This window comes from Colias eurytheme, chromosome 6 (genome assembly GCF_061535395.1).
Source record: "Colias eurytheme isolate Ceu_HAF_F1 chromosome 6, ilColEury1 Martin Lab GWU primary, whole genome shotgun sequence".
Taxonomy (NCBI): Eukaryota; Metazoa; Arthropoda; class Insecta; order Lepidoptera; family Pieridae; genus Colias; species Colias eurytheme.
This window is the reverse complement of record NC_142985.1, coordinates 7,915,291-7,933,380: the sequence shown is the minus strand read 5'-3', so window position 1 is coordinate 7,933,380 and position 18,090 is coordinate 7,915,291. Positions and strand designations below refer to the sequence as shown.

Sequence of the window (18,090 nt, the reverse complement as noted above, 5' to 3'; positions counted from 1 at the left end):
AACCATCTTAATTATGTTACTTAAAGGTTACTTATATCTATTTTTCAATAATGTAAACTTTTACAAACTGTTTTTATGCTAAACTTGAGGCAAATATTATAGAAGAAAAGTAAGATTCTTATACAGGTATTAGTTGTATACGTAGTATATTATTATTAGTCTACTAATATACGTAGTATATTAGTATTAGTATCTAATTGTATAGTTAGGTACTATACGTTGTAAAAAATCCTCAAATAGTTTATAGTAAGGCAAGGAATATTCATGAAAAGTCCCCTGACACACAAATAGTTATTACAGTAATAAATTCACAAAAGAACTAAAACACTTTAATTTATGAGAAGATCTAAGAATCCAGTCATTTTACTGTTTAGGACGCCCCGATTCCCGCTAGAATCAACATAAAACATGGAGGTTTCATACTTTATGTTTTCTTATAATCTTAGCAACGACGACGTGTGAAATATAAGGCCGAAATAAACATAAAATGTACTCGTGGCTCGTTTTTATAACTCGGCAAATAAGTCATTGTCAGAACCCCAGTTTATACTGCATGATGTTCGTGCCATAAACGTAAACGGACGTACCTAGGTAACCTTTATTGGAGTTGTTGTCGTTTATTATTACTTTATATTTAGTGTCTACTTGACTTTATACATAACTTTTAGTCCTTATAAAAAAAATACCTTTCTAAGCACTGTCAGGCTCTTAATGCATTAATACATAGGTATTAGTTAGTTAAATGTTTCAGCTAGCCAACTTAAATAAGGGCTTCTCGTTCATGTGTTCTAAAATTAGTATAACCTAACTGAAACCAGGTAAGTTTTAGATTTTCATAACACTAATATAACGGGAACGGGCACACAGGTAAACGAAACTTTTGCACACGAGGCAACTTTCTGGGGACATGGAACTAGATTTAATATTCCTGTGGCATCTGAAGTTATCTTGTTCATAATATGGCCTTGCTCGGCAAACTGAATCTCACCTCGAAACAAATGTAATACATGCAGATCGAGTTCGGATTCGGACGATTAGAATTTTGGACTTCCTTAACATTTCATGATAGAGTTAGCAAAAATTTAAGGATAATAAAGAGTTCTAAATATGTATTTTTGCTTCGGTGGACACTTATACGAAAGTAACCATTTTTATGAAAATCAGTATGTAAAAAATTTCCTTATTTTATGAAAACAAAGCGGGAAATTTTGCGGTTAGATAAGTCTGAACTAGCTCCTCCAGATTGAACTGAATATTTATTCCAACATCTCTTCAAAAGCTCTTAATGATACATCTATCATAAATAACTTTGAATAAGCTATTATGAAGCTTCTTTTGATGGCTATTGGCTTCACTTTAATAACTCATTGTGATGATGTTACATTTAACATTATTTTGTTTTCCAAACATAAAATATAAGGAAAGGTGGTCGCTCAATAAACTGCCCTACGACAACTAATAGATAAATATTTCGTAATTGCTTCGGTATATACAAACGGTTATCGTTTTATTTAAATTAGTTTCCTTTTCAGTTATACACAATTGGCAAATTCCTATCTATTACAAACCTTTACGAACATTATTTGACGCAATATCCTTTACGCCTACGTAGGTACAAGGTAGTTTATATCATCTTACCGCTTTTATGTAAGCAAAGTAAAGAGAAAGGGTATGATTAAAATTTAATTTAAACCTCAGAGCTTGATATTTGTAAAGATACCGCTTATGATAAAGGGAGTATTGAGTTTCAAAACAACATTTAAGTGTATGGTTCTATAGTTGCTAAATACAAATGGCAAAAACGTAACCCTTATAATTTCATCACGTACGTTTGGCCGTCGATCCGCATGTCACAGCCATTTTCCATGGAGATTACAACCACTATGTAAATGGAATTCAGAATAAAGGTATTTTACCTACGTTCTGTCATAATGTTTATAAGAGCATTTAGCGTACAATAACTACTGTGTCGCTATTAATAATAACAACCCCTTTAGTACCTATTATTGTAGTGCTTTTCATGAAGAACTGAAGCTCTCTGACGCTTTCCTTAATTCCTTTCCCAATTCTGGGTTGATATCCATACTAATATTATAAATGCGAAAGTAACTCTGTCTGTCTGTCTGTTACTCAATCACGCCTGAACTACTGAACTAATTTGCATGAAATTTGGTATAGATATATTTTGATACCCGAGAAAGGACATAGATAGGTTTTATCCCGGAAATCCTACGGGAACGGGTTTTTCTCTGAAAACGCGGGCGAAGCCGCGGGCGGAAAGCTAGTAAGAATATAATTAATAAATTATAAAACTGATGAAATATTTGAGAACTATGTTAACGTTTAAGATAAGGTGTGATAATATTATATTGATAAATCAATAAAATTGTAGCAGTGAATATAATAATGAAGAGCTTTGAGCTATATTTAAAAAAAACCGTAAAGCAAAATCCTACTCCACACCTTATCTTCTACTACTGATCTAATTGATTGTTATTTTTTACAAATGAATACATGAAATATGTATGAAATTATGTATTTGAATGAACGAACGGTTCAACTAAAAATATTGATATAAAAACAGTGAGCCTCCATATAATTAATCGCAATAAGTTCTCCGTCATCACAAACGACTTTGCCTCACGCCCCGCCCTGCAACTAATTGCCGCCTACTTGTTTACTCAATGCGTACCTACAACCGTTAAAGTACCAGCATTTCCATTAACTTTTTACATAAACGGCTTGATACAGTAGCGTATTTATTATACCAATCATGCTCCCATCTCTCTGATGGGCGACGGCGTATTCGCAATATCGCCGGTTATTAAAAACCTACGATGATTTTTGTTTTCAGTTAGTTCGGCGATTGTGTTTTTATAGTAGAAAGTCACTGAATAGTTTCGATATATTTGAGAATAAAAAAAATATTGTTTATTTACTAGCGATTTCTATAGCTGATCATGTGTTCATTTAATGTATGGTCTATAATATTTGTATTACTGTAAAGTGTCATTCAAATCAGTCCCGTAGTTTTTTCGTGAAAGAATATCAAATATTCATCCATCCTCACAAACTTTCGCATTTATAATATTAGTAGGATTAAATGTTGAAGATGCAATACGAGGCACTTTGAAAATAGTTACATCAGAAAGTTATACAAGAAAGTTTTAAATAGATACTTACAAGCTAAAAACTTACTTCATGAACTTTTACATATTTCTTACCTTTAATAGCGGCTTCAATAATATCAATATTCCGTAGAGTTAGCAGCACCGGTTCGAGAACTAACTTCAGTCGCACAGGACCTTCTTCATCGCAGTTTTTCTTTACAGTCAGAAATATGACGTAAGTGCGAACACGTAATGGAGGGCATTTCAAGTCTAATGTACTTTGTACTAAAACTGTAGCATCGCTGAATCGTAATGACGCCGCTTTGCCAAATCTAGACGGAACATTTATTTCATTCAAATCACCCTTTAGCACTCGACGAATTTTAACTTTGTACACCCTTGTATTGTTACCTGAATGTACACTATGCACTTTTCCCGTAAAAATATATTTTGATATCATAGTAACACGTTTAAGCAGCACCTTATCATGTGTGGTATAAGTGGGACAAGCATTTTTTTGCTGCAGACGCTTGTAGTCAGTTCGCTCGATTCCCGAAAAGTTCACATCCGCGTTGATCACGTGCAACGTTAGCGTCAACGCCGCTATGTTCATCGCTAACCACATTTTGCATCTAAAATAAACCACAGTGCAACATGACAAAGCTAAATCGTTTACATCTGTTTGTATTAATGTAATGCTTTTGAGATTACTCGTGGATTAGAACAGGTATCTAAAGTGAGATAGGAGCGTGCGCACGGGCGCAGAACGCGCCGGAGGCTGTCGCGCCGCGCAGGCTGCACCCACTCACACCAGATCGTTCACTTACCCCACATATTTACATACAGATTGCTACAGCTGTACACCATATAATAACACTATATATCATGTAATAAGACACCTAGTAGTAGAACAGGATATCGAACACTATTGAACTAATCACACACTTTGTTATATGAATTATGCCCATGTAATATTAAATCAAATAAGTGCATTGTAAGTAAATTCTAAAGCATTTTTCAATAAGGAAAGACTTTCTTCAAAAGAACTGTATATAATTAATTAATTAAATAGCAACCATAAAAGCACTCGAGTCATAATGACATAATTTTCAGCGCAAAATTGTAAACGAACATCAATCGGAGGTGAATTGAAAGTGAATCATACATAATGACTTTAGTATAAGCTCCTTTTACATAGCGTTATTAATGTTTACCGACAAAATAAGTTTTTGTCGGTAAATGAGGCGGCAGACGGCCGGAGAAAATTATCGCGACGTAAGAGGCGACATCAAAAATCAATTTGTTTCTTGCCATAAGATGCTTGTTCATGTTTTTCTGATACGAAATTATCGAGTAATAGAAGTAACAGTGTTTGACAGTTTAACATTTAACTGTAAGTAGTTCATTGATTTTTAATAGTCAAAATACTCATTATAGAACTAAACTTCTTAATCAACTACAGACTTTCCTGTGTTCTTGTCCCATAAGACTGAAAGTTATGAAGCTCTACAACGGCAGTCAAAAGCTCAAAGCTCTTGGTGCGGTAATGCTAATGTAGAGTATATTAACAAGGTAAAGCAAAGGGGTGGTTAAGTCTAGAGTATTCTGGCAATTAAAGCATTTTTACATTAATTTGCAGCAATGTTAGGAAACATGTACGCACCGAATAATTCATCCCCACAACCGCGTAACGCATAAGGGTCATTGAATTAAAATTCATACCTACAAAGGCTCTCTACTAAATTGCAATTAAAATCTCTGGGTAATATTTATGATATCTACTGTCAGCAACGGAATTGTAGAAGAATTTAATATAAACTGATCCTTTCGATTTCAGCTATAAATTATTCTCAAAATTAAATATTTTTCTGGCACAAATGAGTTTTTAGTGGTTATCGCAATAATAGGTAGTCGCACATGATACTTAATCATTCGCATTTCCTAAAGCGACTCATTTTGGCTGTAATAACGACGCCAGTTTATTACCCTGATAAGGCCGTACCTGATGTCAAGCTATTTATGCTTGCGAGTTCCATATTATCCTATTTTTTATTTGCAGTTTTATTTTACTCGTCAAGTGAATGAAATAAACGTCAAAAGTACCTATATCTATCTTATACCATCATTTCGTAAGGTATCTTTTAAATCTCTAACGTGTAAGCAAACACATAAATATGCAAGTGGGTCACGACATCGTCTCCCTACACATCAACAGTGCTAGATGAAACCGAAGTCCATAATACATTCTGTGTGAGGATTATGAACGAGCCCATATATCCCGGTAAGCCTACAACAGGATAATTTCCGACATGTTTGCTGCGATTACTTTCACAACTGTCACCAAAGTATGACCATATGAAATACGGTTAGCATTTTCAAATAGCCTGCAGTGGAGTTATACCTATTTGTAGTCTTTTTAAATAGGAATTATTCAATAATATTTAAATTATAAAAAACGTATGTTTGGGGGAAAATGTTGCCAAATTTGGTCAAAATTATACTTTTATTTAATTGTTTATCGCTTTACACAACACGTATGTCGCATGCATTGTAATAGGAGAGGTGATGAAAGGTAAAGTGCAATCTTGTATAATGTATTAATCGGCGTATTAATATACATACATGTATAATATTTTATTGCGTTTATGTAAAAATCCAAAAATATACGATGAGCAAACAAATAGCAATAAATGGATGTAGGCTCGTATTTTGCTAACGTAAATATATAAAGAGCGACATGCATGAAAATAAATAACGGTTCGGGTGGCGTCAAGTATCTCGCTGGATGTCACAGCGGTAATTAAACATTCCTCGACCTCTCTTGATATTAACCCGTTTGAAAATTCTAACAATGTCTCGTAGTAGGCGCTTCCCGTGAAAATGCTATATACTGAACAACTCATTACAGTCCGCTTAAAGCTATTTGAAACACTTTCATAACCAACGTGATCTAAATTCCGGGCTAGTAATACAAAGCACATTAATTTAGTTCTTGTTCCTACACATCAGGAAGATTCTTTAATTTTTCAGTCATACGCAAAATAAAATAAGAGATCTAATAAAATTTATACGAAGGCTTATAAAGTCTCTCTTATTTATTCCTCGCAATAAACAAGATATTCAAGGGAAAGTTTTAAAAGCAATGAGTAATCCCGGAATAAAATTACCGCCTGATAAAATACATCAAGATGACACATTAAAAAAATGGTAGGGTAAAGATATGAATGGAGCTTTTAGCTATATTAAACTCTGGAAGAGAAGCGGTTGAGTGAGCGAGTAGGGCGATTGTTATGACAAAATTAATGCTTTCCGCTTGAGTGGTGTACATTTGGTACCTGCTAGTAATCTTAAGTGCCACTTGAGCTCACCAAATATGAGAACTTTCACTAGTCGTAAAATATTCATATTGATCGTAAAAATTGATGGAGGTAATAAGATGACATTATATTTAAACATTGCTGTGGTATTGAAATTGAGTTCAGTTTACTGTGACTCTTTTCTATTTGATATTATGCTTGTATGACTTAATACAAAAGAATAGAAACTCTAATCTAATCTCTGCTAATCGCTATTCTAACACTAACAGTATTATTAGCTTAAGATAAAGGTTTTACGATTTGCAAAACGTAGTCCGTTGAGCAATATAATACATTAAAATTTTGAAGTCCCCGCTTTTATGAAGGAGACAGCGATAAGAGGGATTATAAAAGGAATAAGGGGAGAAATACAGATAAGAAAATAATGGACCGGCGTCGAAAATTGAAGGACACAGAAGCTTACTTATCCTATTATTTCTTAATATAAGGAAGAAAGAAAATACAAATTGAATATTCATTATTTATTGCATGAAAATATTTTACAAAAGTTTTAATTATCTAGATCGGAGAAGTTATTGAAAAAAATAGTAATTTTGAAAATGTAAATATTATTTTCTTCGATAGAATTACAGATATGTAAAGATTGTTCAGATAGATTTATATATTATATCACAATAGACTTAAATATTTATAACTAGAACTAGAATTTAGAAATCATCTTTTCATTAGTTCATCAAATATACTTTTTTATCGATAACAAGATTATTCATAAAATTTTCATGATTACATTTATAATATTGGAATTATAAACTAGCAAAACAATTATGTTCAATATGGAACTTCGATTACTCAATTAGTTTTATTTTTTGGCCCATTATTATACTAGAGTCGAAGAAGTTTATATTTATTTCTATTAGTCACATATTATTAAAGTGACTACTTATTTAATACTATGTACGAGATACAATATCAAATTTTGAATTGAAATTATGAAATTATTTTCTACGATTAAAAGAGTCCCCTTTGTTTCGTTTTTGATATATTCTAAACATATCAAAGTGCAAACATAAAACATAGTTGGCGTATATGTAATAACTTTTTTAACTTAATAACTTTGAACCTAAGACTTATCAACGAATAAACAACGATCTACCTATCACACTGTTACACTTCAACCGCATAAATACTTGCAAAACTGTCGTTTTAAAACCGCTGAATAGTCTTAAATTCTCACCCTCACATAACAATAAATACACAAAAATATCAACAAGACTCGATAGAAGACTCGATAGACTCCAAAGAGTATCAATCTATTATTTCTCCAAAAAACATTAATTATAAATTATAATTGTTAATTATCAAGGGCATTCTAATTCCGCTAAATTCTGCGGCGTGCACGCACGCAAGCCGTGCGATGTTACGGACAGGCCGCGAGAGGGCGGTATGACGTCACGCCCGTTCACACGCAAGCGGTGGACGCAGCCCACGAACCCGGGGATAGTGAAGCTTGATAGCCTGGAAATTGGGTTTCGTTTTGGCTTTGGACTTGTTGGTTTTATTGACGTGACAACGTCTTATAATTCGATAGAGCCGGTTGCACGCACGAAAAAACATGACTCATGCGGCGTTACCTCGCTCTGAGGCGTTCCATGTAAGGCTTGAAGTGCAAGCGAGAGCGCGGAACGAGCTACAAAGAAGCACAATCGGACGTTGTCACGTTCAACTATCGCCAGTAAACAGACTTTACAGACAACCAATTTTTTATTTCAATTTCAAAGAACTGAGTATTTTGTCTACGAAATTGTGTTATGATTCTAGTATTGTTAAATCTTAATATTGCTTGAATAGATCTAGACCTGTGATCTGGACATATTATATGGATATAAAAAAGCTGTTAATTATACTGCTGTAAAAATAAATTAAAGTAATATTTTGTCTATCACATCATCTGTAATCGAAGAGGTTAAGTGATGATTTTTTTAATTATCACTCTCTTAGTTGCCACTGTTCTAAAAATACGCCAATTTTAATAATTAAAATATCCATCACATTAACCTCCTGATTAAAATAATTATTGCATACTTACACAGAATCATTATGTGGTGGCAGTCCAATATGTAAATAAGGTTCCACGTCTACTGACGTCATTCTGCCTTGCGTAGTCCCTCTCGCAGTTATACTTCCAACATTCAACACTGCATCCTTCTTATATCTCCTCGCCCATAATTTAGACTTGTTATCAATATTCACTTTGCCGGAACGAAGCTCCAAAGGCCCGCTACCCGCGTCCACACGCATCTCAACCTTGCCATCGATAATTCCCAACCATAAATAATCCCTGACTCCCGAAGCGCTCATTAAAGTGCCTCTGCCGCATACGGCGGAAACTTCAGCCCAAATATCGAATCGTTTAGCCGGTAATAACATGCGAGCTGTCATTCGGGCCCGCCCATCGAACAATGGAGCGGAATACAACCCGTTCTCGTGTTCGTAGAAATACTCGTCGTATATTATGGGATACTCGTAATCAACGTCGTTCGCGCCAAATTGTTCCTCCTCGTATTCATCATATTCGAGAGGCATCTTATCTTGCGTTTTTTTACTACAGCCACTACTCATTTCGTTTTTTATCACCACACTATGTATCGTGCGCATATTCTCTGCGAATCAATCACTGTTTATTAACACGTAAAGATCTAATGTTCACACAGATTTTCTAATTAGTACATATCTACGATTAACTACAAGTACAAACGGTCTACAAATAAGCAGTCAACTCTAGCGATACTCGACTGGCGGGAGTAGATCAATACAAGACAATTCGGGTTCAGGACTGTCGGGTTTGCCGCTATCGCTCGTGTCTACCAAAGCATCTGCGTATTGGATGTGTTTTTTCTGTGGAATGATTGATTTAGCGGCTTGGAGAGCGGGACTCGAGCGATTTTCGGTATTAATCGAACGGCTACCTCGACGGACGGTGGGGGAATCACCGCAAGGTCCGAAAGCTTGTACCACTGTATCGGATTGTGTTCTACAGGCGTGGGTTCGTAGGTGGCAAGTGGAGAGGTAGGTTCGACCGTCACTGCCACATACAGCGGGTTGCTCTTTTCCCGCACATTCCGTGGCCGCACACTCACAAGTTGCGAGGCCGCTTCGCACAACGCAATATGCGCCGAAATAGCACGTCATGTGGTCACAGTTTGTCGCTGGTAGTTGAGTCGACTCCGCTGTTGAAGAGAAATTATACATTACGCATTCAAACTTTAAAAGCAATCTTTTTTTTAATGAAAATTCAAATCTTATTCACGAATGTATGTAGCCACAGAACATGATTTATCCATAAAATACGCAAGTAAAATATTTTTATAGACTTTACTTTACTTACGATCAAAGCATCCATTAGGTCCAAGAGTATGTTCATGATTGGAACAAACAGTACACTTCTGTCCCTGTATGCCGGGCTTGCAAACGCAGCGTCCCGTCATTTGCTCACAATCTTCACGCACCGATCCAAATGCAGAGCAACCGCAAGCTATAAACAAATCATATATTAGTCATTAAATACCTATGTAACAACTAACTGTGAAATAAAATTATGCGCTTTCTAATTTATATATTTAAAACAAATCTTAGATTCATAATAAACGACAATTTTATGGGGTTATAGACTCAGAGTACTATTTTATATTTGCAATAAAACAGCATTGGCTCAATCGATTGTTCAAGTTGTTATCACTTATTTGTAATGGATTTTTTAGAGTGACATTTATAACGGAGCATTGTTCACTTATTAGTTAGAAATATTTTGCAAATCGAGATATTACCAATTATTTTAAAAATAAAGCGTATAATAATTATTGTAAGCACAATGTTTCGGATTTACGTTTTATGATTAATGATTCAATTTTATAATTCTTCGGTCTCACATATCTCCCGTGTGTCCTATCCCAATTATTTGCAGTCCCCAATATCCCGGTTCACAGCGATCACATTTCTGGCTTTCACTATCACACTATTCTGTCTCTGAGCCAAGTACATAACTAAAGACCGATACACACTAGATTAAAAAATTGTACACTTACGTATACATCCCGTGTGTCCTGTCCCAATTCTTGGCAATCCCCAATACCCCGTTTCACAGCGATCGTATTTCTCTCTACCAACTCCAGGGCGACACACACATTGGCCCTCACTATCACACTGTTCAGTTTCTGAGCCAGGAACAAAACAAAAGGGCTATACAGACTACATAAATAACTTTATCTTTTTACTTACGTATACACCCCGTGTGTCCTGTCCCAATTCTTGGCAGTCCCCAATATCCTGGCTCGCAACGATCACACTTTTCCCCACCAACTCCAGGGCGACACACACATTGACCTTCACTATCACACTGTTCGGTTTCTGAGCCAAGTCTATGGCATCCACATTGGGAAGGACAACCAGCTCCTCCGGGACCTTTGGCTGCTGTGACACCGTCCGAACAACAACCATACCAGGATTCCTGGCAATCCTTCTTGTCTACTACGCCTTTGTCTGCGAAATATCGAGATTAGAGAATATCTTATTTTTGACTTATACAAACTTGTATTATAAACGCGCAAAAAGTCCTGTATATGTTTAATGAAATTATATAACTATTATGGATAAATAAATTTTGCATATTATAATGCTTCTTTGATCGCGAAAACCCACCTTAATATAGAGAATAGTTGCTACTTAATCGCGAAGTAACACCAGACTACTTTAAATACACTAAAACACTGCCTTTATTAGATTCCTGTGTATCAATTAGTTTGTTAATCTGTACCTTTCTTGCAGCACGTGGCCGCTTTAGCAGTGTGATGACAGTAGCTTCCAGCGGGACAATCTTTGCGATGAGGACCACCGCCACAATCCATCTTACGACCTTCTGGATCTGTTAGCGGCTCGTCATCACCACACGGTCGGAACTAAAGAAAAATAGTTTTATAGAAACAATAAATTATTAAGTAAAATGTCAATATTGTTTCATTAATGTGTTAGTGTAAAGATCCCTTTAGCAGATCTAATACTAGTTTAGCGTGCACAAAAAAGAACCAACTGTAAAAAAGGCACCAAAATAAATATCTAATGTACTGAAAAGATCAAGTATACAATATTATGTATCTAACATTAACGAATACTAAAGCAAAGGTCAGCGGTCATCTAAATAACATGACTAGCAATTAAAAAGCATCGAAAATAATGCAACAAAAGGTCATAATTAAAATATAATAGATGTACGAATTAAAATTATTAAATATCTGAAATTACCTCCAAACCTCGACACAGAGCCAAAGGCCGTAACCTCAAGTCCTCTTGCCGTCTACACGCTTCCAACTTCATATGGCACAGAGTAGGATACAGCCTCAAGTCAGAAGCACAAACGGGTGCCCCAGTACTAGCGGCCGCACAGTCAAACAGACACGCACACCGCGGCTGACCGTTCCCATCCACTGCGCAGGTCGCTTCGTACGCGCATTGCACTCGTGCGCATACAGCCCCAGAACTACTTGATTCTATGGCGCTTATTTCGTTCGCGGTGTCACCCGGTTTGGATGTTCTGTTTGCTACTGGAAAATAATGGTTATATTAAATTTCCTTTTTATAATAATCTAATTGCACGTTCTTTGTACATTTACGTGAATATTTTTTAGTACACGCATCCCACCATTCCGTATTCTGTCTTTCGCATATAATCCTAACATCACATGCGCGTATTCTTTCTGAAAAGTTATCCCAGAGTCAGAACAAACTGACTCTTGAAGCGCAGTTTCGGAAGATTCACGCCAGAGATTAAGCAAGACTCATCGTCAGAAAAACGTTTAATCCTGTCTAATTTACTTACCCCCTTATCTTCTAAAGCAAGTTTTACATATTTTACTAACCTGCTTCATTACTATTATCCACAGTTTCCGTACATTCCCCGTAGTACGCGACTCGTATCTGCGTTTCACCCCTCATCCTTGCCTCACAAGCCGCTTGTAGTAAAGCACATTCGTTCTGGAAAGTTCTCCCAGTGTCGGAACAAACTGGCTCTCTGGGCGCGCCTTCACAATGGCCGGTGCAAGCGCATTTACCGCGCGAACACCACATGCCGTTGGGGCATTGGACATTGTGACAAGATTCTGTAATTAATTAAGACAAATATGTAATACAAGTTGTATTTTTGGACGTAATCGATAAAACATACAACAGAAAAACATATTTTTTTTAATTTTAGTTTTCCCATAATATTTTAAATGGAAATAAGCTATTTATAAATTTGTGGCAGGTGGGATTAAGAAAAACACAATTATCACTTACCGCAGGACCCCATATGTTTCACAAAAATTCGTTTCTTTTCGCGACAGGCTTTATCCCGCAGAGAACACACGCTGCTAAACGTTTGATTATCGTTGCTGCACACCTCTTCGGTTTCCTATGATTATTTATTTATTTGTTATACAAATATAATTAAAGTTCAGCATTTTAAATTAAATTACACAAATATATATCCAGCTCGATTAACCGACATTTACTAATAAGCAGACACTTACAGTTCCTTCTTCACAATGCTTAGGACATACGCAGCTTGCTTCTGATACTCCGTCACTTTCACAGACCGCATAAAATTCGCACTTTTTGTTTTCGCAACCATCTGTAAAAACATACATTTTCATTTAAAATTTAAATTTATTTAAATTTTAAATATTAAAAATAGTGCAGGATATTTCTTAATGTTAATTTATTTAATTCTATTTTGTTTTTCCTAATTACAGCAGAAATAGAGACGCATAACAATTATTGGAACATTTCGATCAATCGTTCGTATTTATTCAGTTCACATTGTTATATTTCTGAAAACATTATAAATTCAAAGCACAGACACACGATAAACAAAAGCACTGACACACGATAAACAAAAGGACTTACTGCATGGACTTACTCGCCGATGCCGACAGGCCTCAAGCTGCAGCTTGCACCGGTACGGTTGTACGAGATGCCGTCGGAGCGGGCGCGAACGGGCGCGAACTCGTTGGAGCGCATACACGATTCGAACCTGGTGTGTTTTGGCAAAGAAGGAACTTTCTAGAAACTCACTGCAGGGTCCGTCATACAGCACTTGCACGTCTCGCCGATGCCGACACGCCTCGAGCTGCAGCTTGCACCGGTTGCCGTAGGAGATGCCGTCGGAGCCGCACACGGGCGCGAACTCGTTGGAGCAGCGCGGGCAGCGGCACACGCCGCGCGCGCCCGACGCCACGCACTCGCCGCCGTGCGGGCACACGCGGTCCGCGCATACACCGTTCGAACCTGGTTTTAGGTAGAGGTATAGTCATAAACCGCTGCCTTTAGACGCCTCCTTGGTACAGTGGTTGACGCGTGAGCGTAGAACCGAGGGGTCCTGGGTTCGATTCCCGGTGGAGACGAAGAAAAAAAAATGTCTCGGTCTGGTAAGACTCAGAAGGTTGATCACCTACTTGTCCCTAAAGAAAATCGATCAGTGAAACAGATGTATGCATAATGCATCTGCCCCTTACCCCACTACGGGGACACGGGACTTTTTATAGTCATAAACACCAGTGGTGATGCTCTGCACGACATTAATTAATTAAATTATTATTAAAATGAACACATAAACAGTACGCTTTGTAGCTCTACATATTATCGTAAAAATAGGCTTCCTTCCACAAAAATCGGTAAGATTATTATTGCAATTCGACTGCAACCACAATATAAATTAAAAACTTTAATGCAGTATGTCTGCCGTCTTTACTAACATATAAAATTACAATTAAATATTAAACATGATAATTAACAAACTACCACTACATACCACAAGCACCCGCATGGAGCACCTTCAACTCCCTTCCCAGCAGACACGCAGCGCGCCGCAGCTCACACTCGCTGTCGTGCGTGCGCCCGTCCGACCCGCACACGGGCCGCAGCACGGGCTCGCACGGCGGCGCGCACGCGCACACTGCACCACTGCCTTCTACGCGGCACTCAGCGCCGTGACGACATTCGACCTCAGCACATGGGTTTACACCTATCCCATACAATATATCATGTTATGCCTTAAGTTTAAAGCATAATGCCAGAACTTTATAATCATAAACTGAAATTGAAAATAAAAGCTGCGAAGCCATATGAATATTTAACGTAAACTCTTTTCATTAGTTTCCCCGTAGGGAGACACGTGAAGCGCGATAAATAAATAAATATTTAATTAAACAGCTTCATCAATCTTTTACTTGTAATCCCACACCAAGGAATGCAACATCAACGCTGCTGTGTATCTAAAATGCTCATGTTACAATTTTACTCACCAGAACTACACTGTCCTTTAAAAATAATCTTCAACTGTTTCCTAGCACGGCATGACTCTCTGTGCATCTGACACTCGTTGGAATAAGTTTTCCCGTCGGATGCACACACTGGTGAAAATTCTAGTGGGCACGGTTCGGCACAGCGACACGATGGTGACCTTTTATCGTCTAATTGACAAACTTCTGGGTCTGGACAAGTTACACCAGCGCATGGATCTAAAACAATGTTATGTCACACACAGTCACAAGAGAAGATAAGAACACATCTGAAGATAAGATGCAAACATCGTAAAATGAAATTCTGAATGGTCGTACAATACTCATACATAAAAGAAGTCCACATGCACTCACCACACTTGCCAAAGTATTTGAAGGTAATATTCGTATTGGTCTCGCAAGCCGCCCGCCGCATCTCACATTCCCCATTGTAATCGTGAGCATCGCTGGCGCACAGTGGCCGGGCACCCTCATGGTCCCCGTAGCTGGGGCACGAAGCGGGGCACTCACACGTGTAGCTGCGCCCGTCCGCCGTCGGCCGGCACAGCTCCCCGGGCCCGCAACTCACACCACGGCAAGGGTCCGGCACGTCTGCCACAACACATCAATAGACTGTAACAAACAATTCAATCTACGAAATATTTAAATTTATCGATTAGATATCAATTTATGTACTGCCACTCTACATTTTGTAACAATCATAATATCTTTTACTTAACTTTTTAATTAAACTGCTGGTTGGTTTAATATAAATTAATTAAATATTGAATGCTCACCGTTTGGAAACAAATAGCACCCCAGGGTTGTAGATATTAATATTGCTAAACTAATTGGCTTAGCAAACATAGTTCCAGTATTATTATGAAAATGCAAATACAGGAGAAAATATTTTCATTATAAGTCAACCACTTCAACTTTTTAATAGCTGAAAAAAAAGAAAAATTTTAAAAGGCGAAAATATTTTCGTTGTCCAATTAAAGTAATTCGACAATGCTTTTATGTTTTATAAGTATTATTTTCTTTCTCATCAACGATTTCATAATTTTCTAGTTAATTTTAATAACATTTTAAATATTATGTGAGTATAATATTATGTGTGTAACTGATTAGTGGTTCTAACAGCAGATAAACTCGATCAATATACGAGCTTGAATAACGCTATTGCTCGCATCATTTAATCTAATTAAATTAATCGCTGTTTACCTTTACAAACGACAACTTCAATTAAACACACAAATACAATTGAAATGAACTCAAGAACTGTATATTTTTAAATTTTATGTTTTATTTATTAGTACAACTAAGTCACGAAACTCTTATAGGTACATAATGAAAATATAATTTCCACGCGTACATTGAATGCCGTTGCCGGACAGGCAAACAGTGGTTGTTGTAGCGCTGAAGCTGCGATGAACGTTAAGAGACATGCGCACAAATCATTGATGAAATGGAGAGATTTGTACGTATGTTTTAAAGTTTCTCAATTTCTTTAGAATATTTTTTGCAATACCTAGATATCGAATAAAGGATACGAATTGAAAGATAGATTGAGACGTCTGGGAATATGTATTAAAAAGAGTAACCGGGTTGGAGTAAGGCGTAAGCTTGTTTTACCTAATAATACAACATACATATAATAATATTATGTACCTGTATTATTTTATACCTATAACAAGCCTTTAGCTATATAGGTATAAAACTGACGTAAGCATGAAAACCCGTGCGGCCTTTAAAAACGCTATGATCGCATTCGCGCTTATTGGGTCTTTTTTTTTAATTATATTTTGAACAACAGCTTACTTATTGTGCAAAATTTTACCTTTTAATGAGGATAAGTAAGTACCACAGGTAAGTACCTACATATTGTCCGTTAACGATTCTATCCATTCCAATTATGAAAACTGTACTTTAGCTTTATTGAAAACGCCTACCATAAATGTATTGCATATTATTCATGCAGTAAAATTAAATGTACATACATTGTAATGTTTCTAGGGAAAAAATAGGATTTGTGCATGAAGAATAATTACAGAATAGTGTGTATAAATGGCAACAAAGAGTAGGTACTTATGGTTAATATTGTATCAAAACTGGTACCTAGGCTTTCAACCTTACTTTCAACAGGCTTTCCAATTTGTTCTACAAGGACCTAACTATTTTCATACCGTCTTGAAATAACATTATGACAAATATTCATAATATCATTGAGCATGTATCTTTATTTCCGCTTGTTTAAATTGTGCAACAAACATACCCCGCCGCGTAGGTATGATAGATAGGGAGGCGAATAGGAGAATTTTCTGTAATACTCGAGCGTGGCAGTTTAAGATATGAGAGATACCTTAGACCTAATAGAACAACCTTGTTAAATATTTAGCTCTATAAGTAGTGACGCGCGCCTAGGATAGACGATCAGATTAGTAAAAAAAAATCGATAGTCTGAAATACTCAAGCGCGTCAGATTTTCATAGGGGAGGTTTATCTCGGTATCCTGAAAGCATATTTTCTTAATCTGACAAAAATGTTGGTGGGTTCTCTTAATCTGCATTTTTTTTCTGCATTTTTAAAAATTCATCGTAACTTATCGTCACGCCGTAATCGTCAGTTTTTTTAAGGGGAGCTTCCTCGGGGCCTACTTAACATCCCTTCCGAAAATCTGACACGCTCGAGTAAATTTTTTTTTTGTGCATTTTTGACGAATTTATATGCCTAGCCCCACCACGCAAACCGGCAGATTAGTATACCGTTGTTATCAGAGGCACTTGGGGCATACGTAGTATGAATATCTGACGCGCTCGAGAATGCCCAAGTAACTGTTTATTTTTACATTTTTGAAAATCCGTACACGCCAAACCCACCGCTAAAATGGTTTTTACCATAGAAACTTTTCTTTTCGAAATTATTTTATCTTTCGATTTTGATAAGTCTCGACGACGCCGTTGAATTACGCCATTTAGCTACCTCGCCTCCCTATCTATGAAAATTAAGAAAAATTTCTTTCAACTTTTCATGCAAATTGCAGGATATGCGGAACAAAACCAACTCTTTGCGGTACTAGTTGATTTACATTAGACTCCCTTGATGCGCTAGTGTTACATTGTTATAAAATGCAATATAACCTATAAGAAATAAGATCGACCTTCAGCCATCTGATAAACAGATGAGACGTTTTTTTCTGAATATTTAGATAACTTATAATTTCAACTTTGGTCCAGTAACTTTTTGTCATAGAACAATAAATAAAAATGTTATAAGCGGCAATGTTCAGAAATTCGACAGATTTAAATATTTTTCGATATAACTTTTTTTTACCATTTTATGAAAAAATGATAT

At 36.5% G+C, this 18,090-nt stretch overlaps 1 protein-coding gene across 1 annotated transcript; it reads right to left on the bottom strand.

The window, feature by feature from the left end:
- Positions 1 to 7,770: 7,770 nt before the first annotated feature.
- Positions 7,771 to 15,754, bottom strand: LOC149907818 (agrin-like). The gene is made up of 15 exons (XM_090102933.1): positions 15,534 to 15,754; positions 15,112 to 15,348; positions 14,761 to 14,976; positions 14,268 to 14,480; positions 13,532 to 13,744; positions 12,988 to 13,088; positions 12,755 to 12,869; positions 12,337 to 12,576; positions 11,723 to 12,021; positions 11,238 to 11,379; positions 10,703 to 10,963; positions 9,813 to 9,959; positions 9,394 to 9,654; positions 8,514 to 9,087; positions 7,771 to 7,942 (listed from the first exon to the last, which is right to left on the bottom strand). Exons 1-15 carry the CDS (start codon positions 15,601 to 15,603, stop codon positions 7,786 to 7,788), a joined length of 3,246 nt encoding a protein of 1,081 aa, XP_089959059.1. The 5' UTR covers positions 15,604 to 15,754; the 3' UTR covers positions 7,771 to 7,785.
- Positions 15,755 to 18,090: the final 2,336 nt, after the last annotated feature.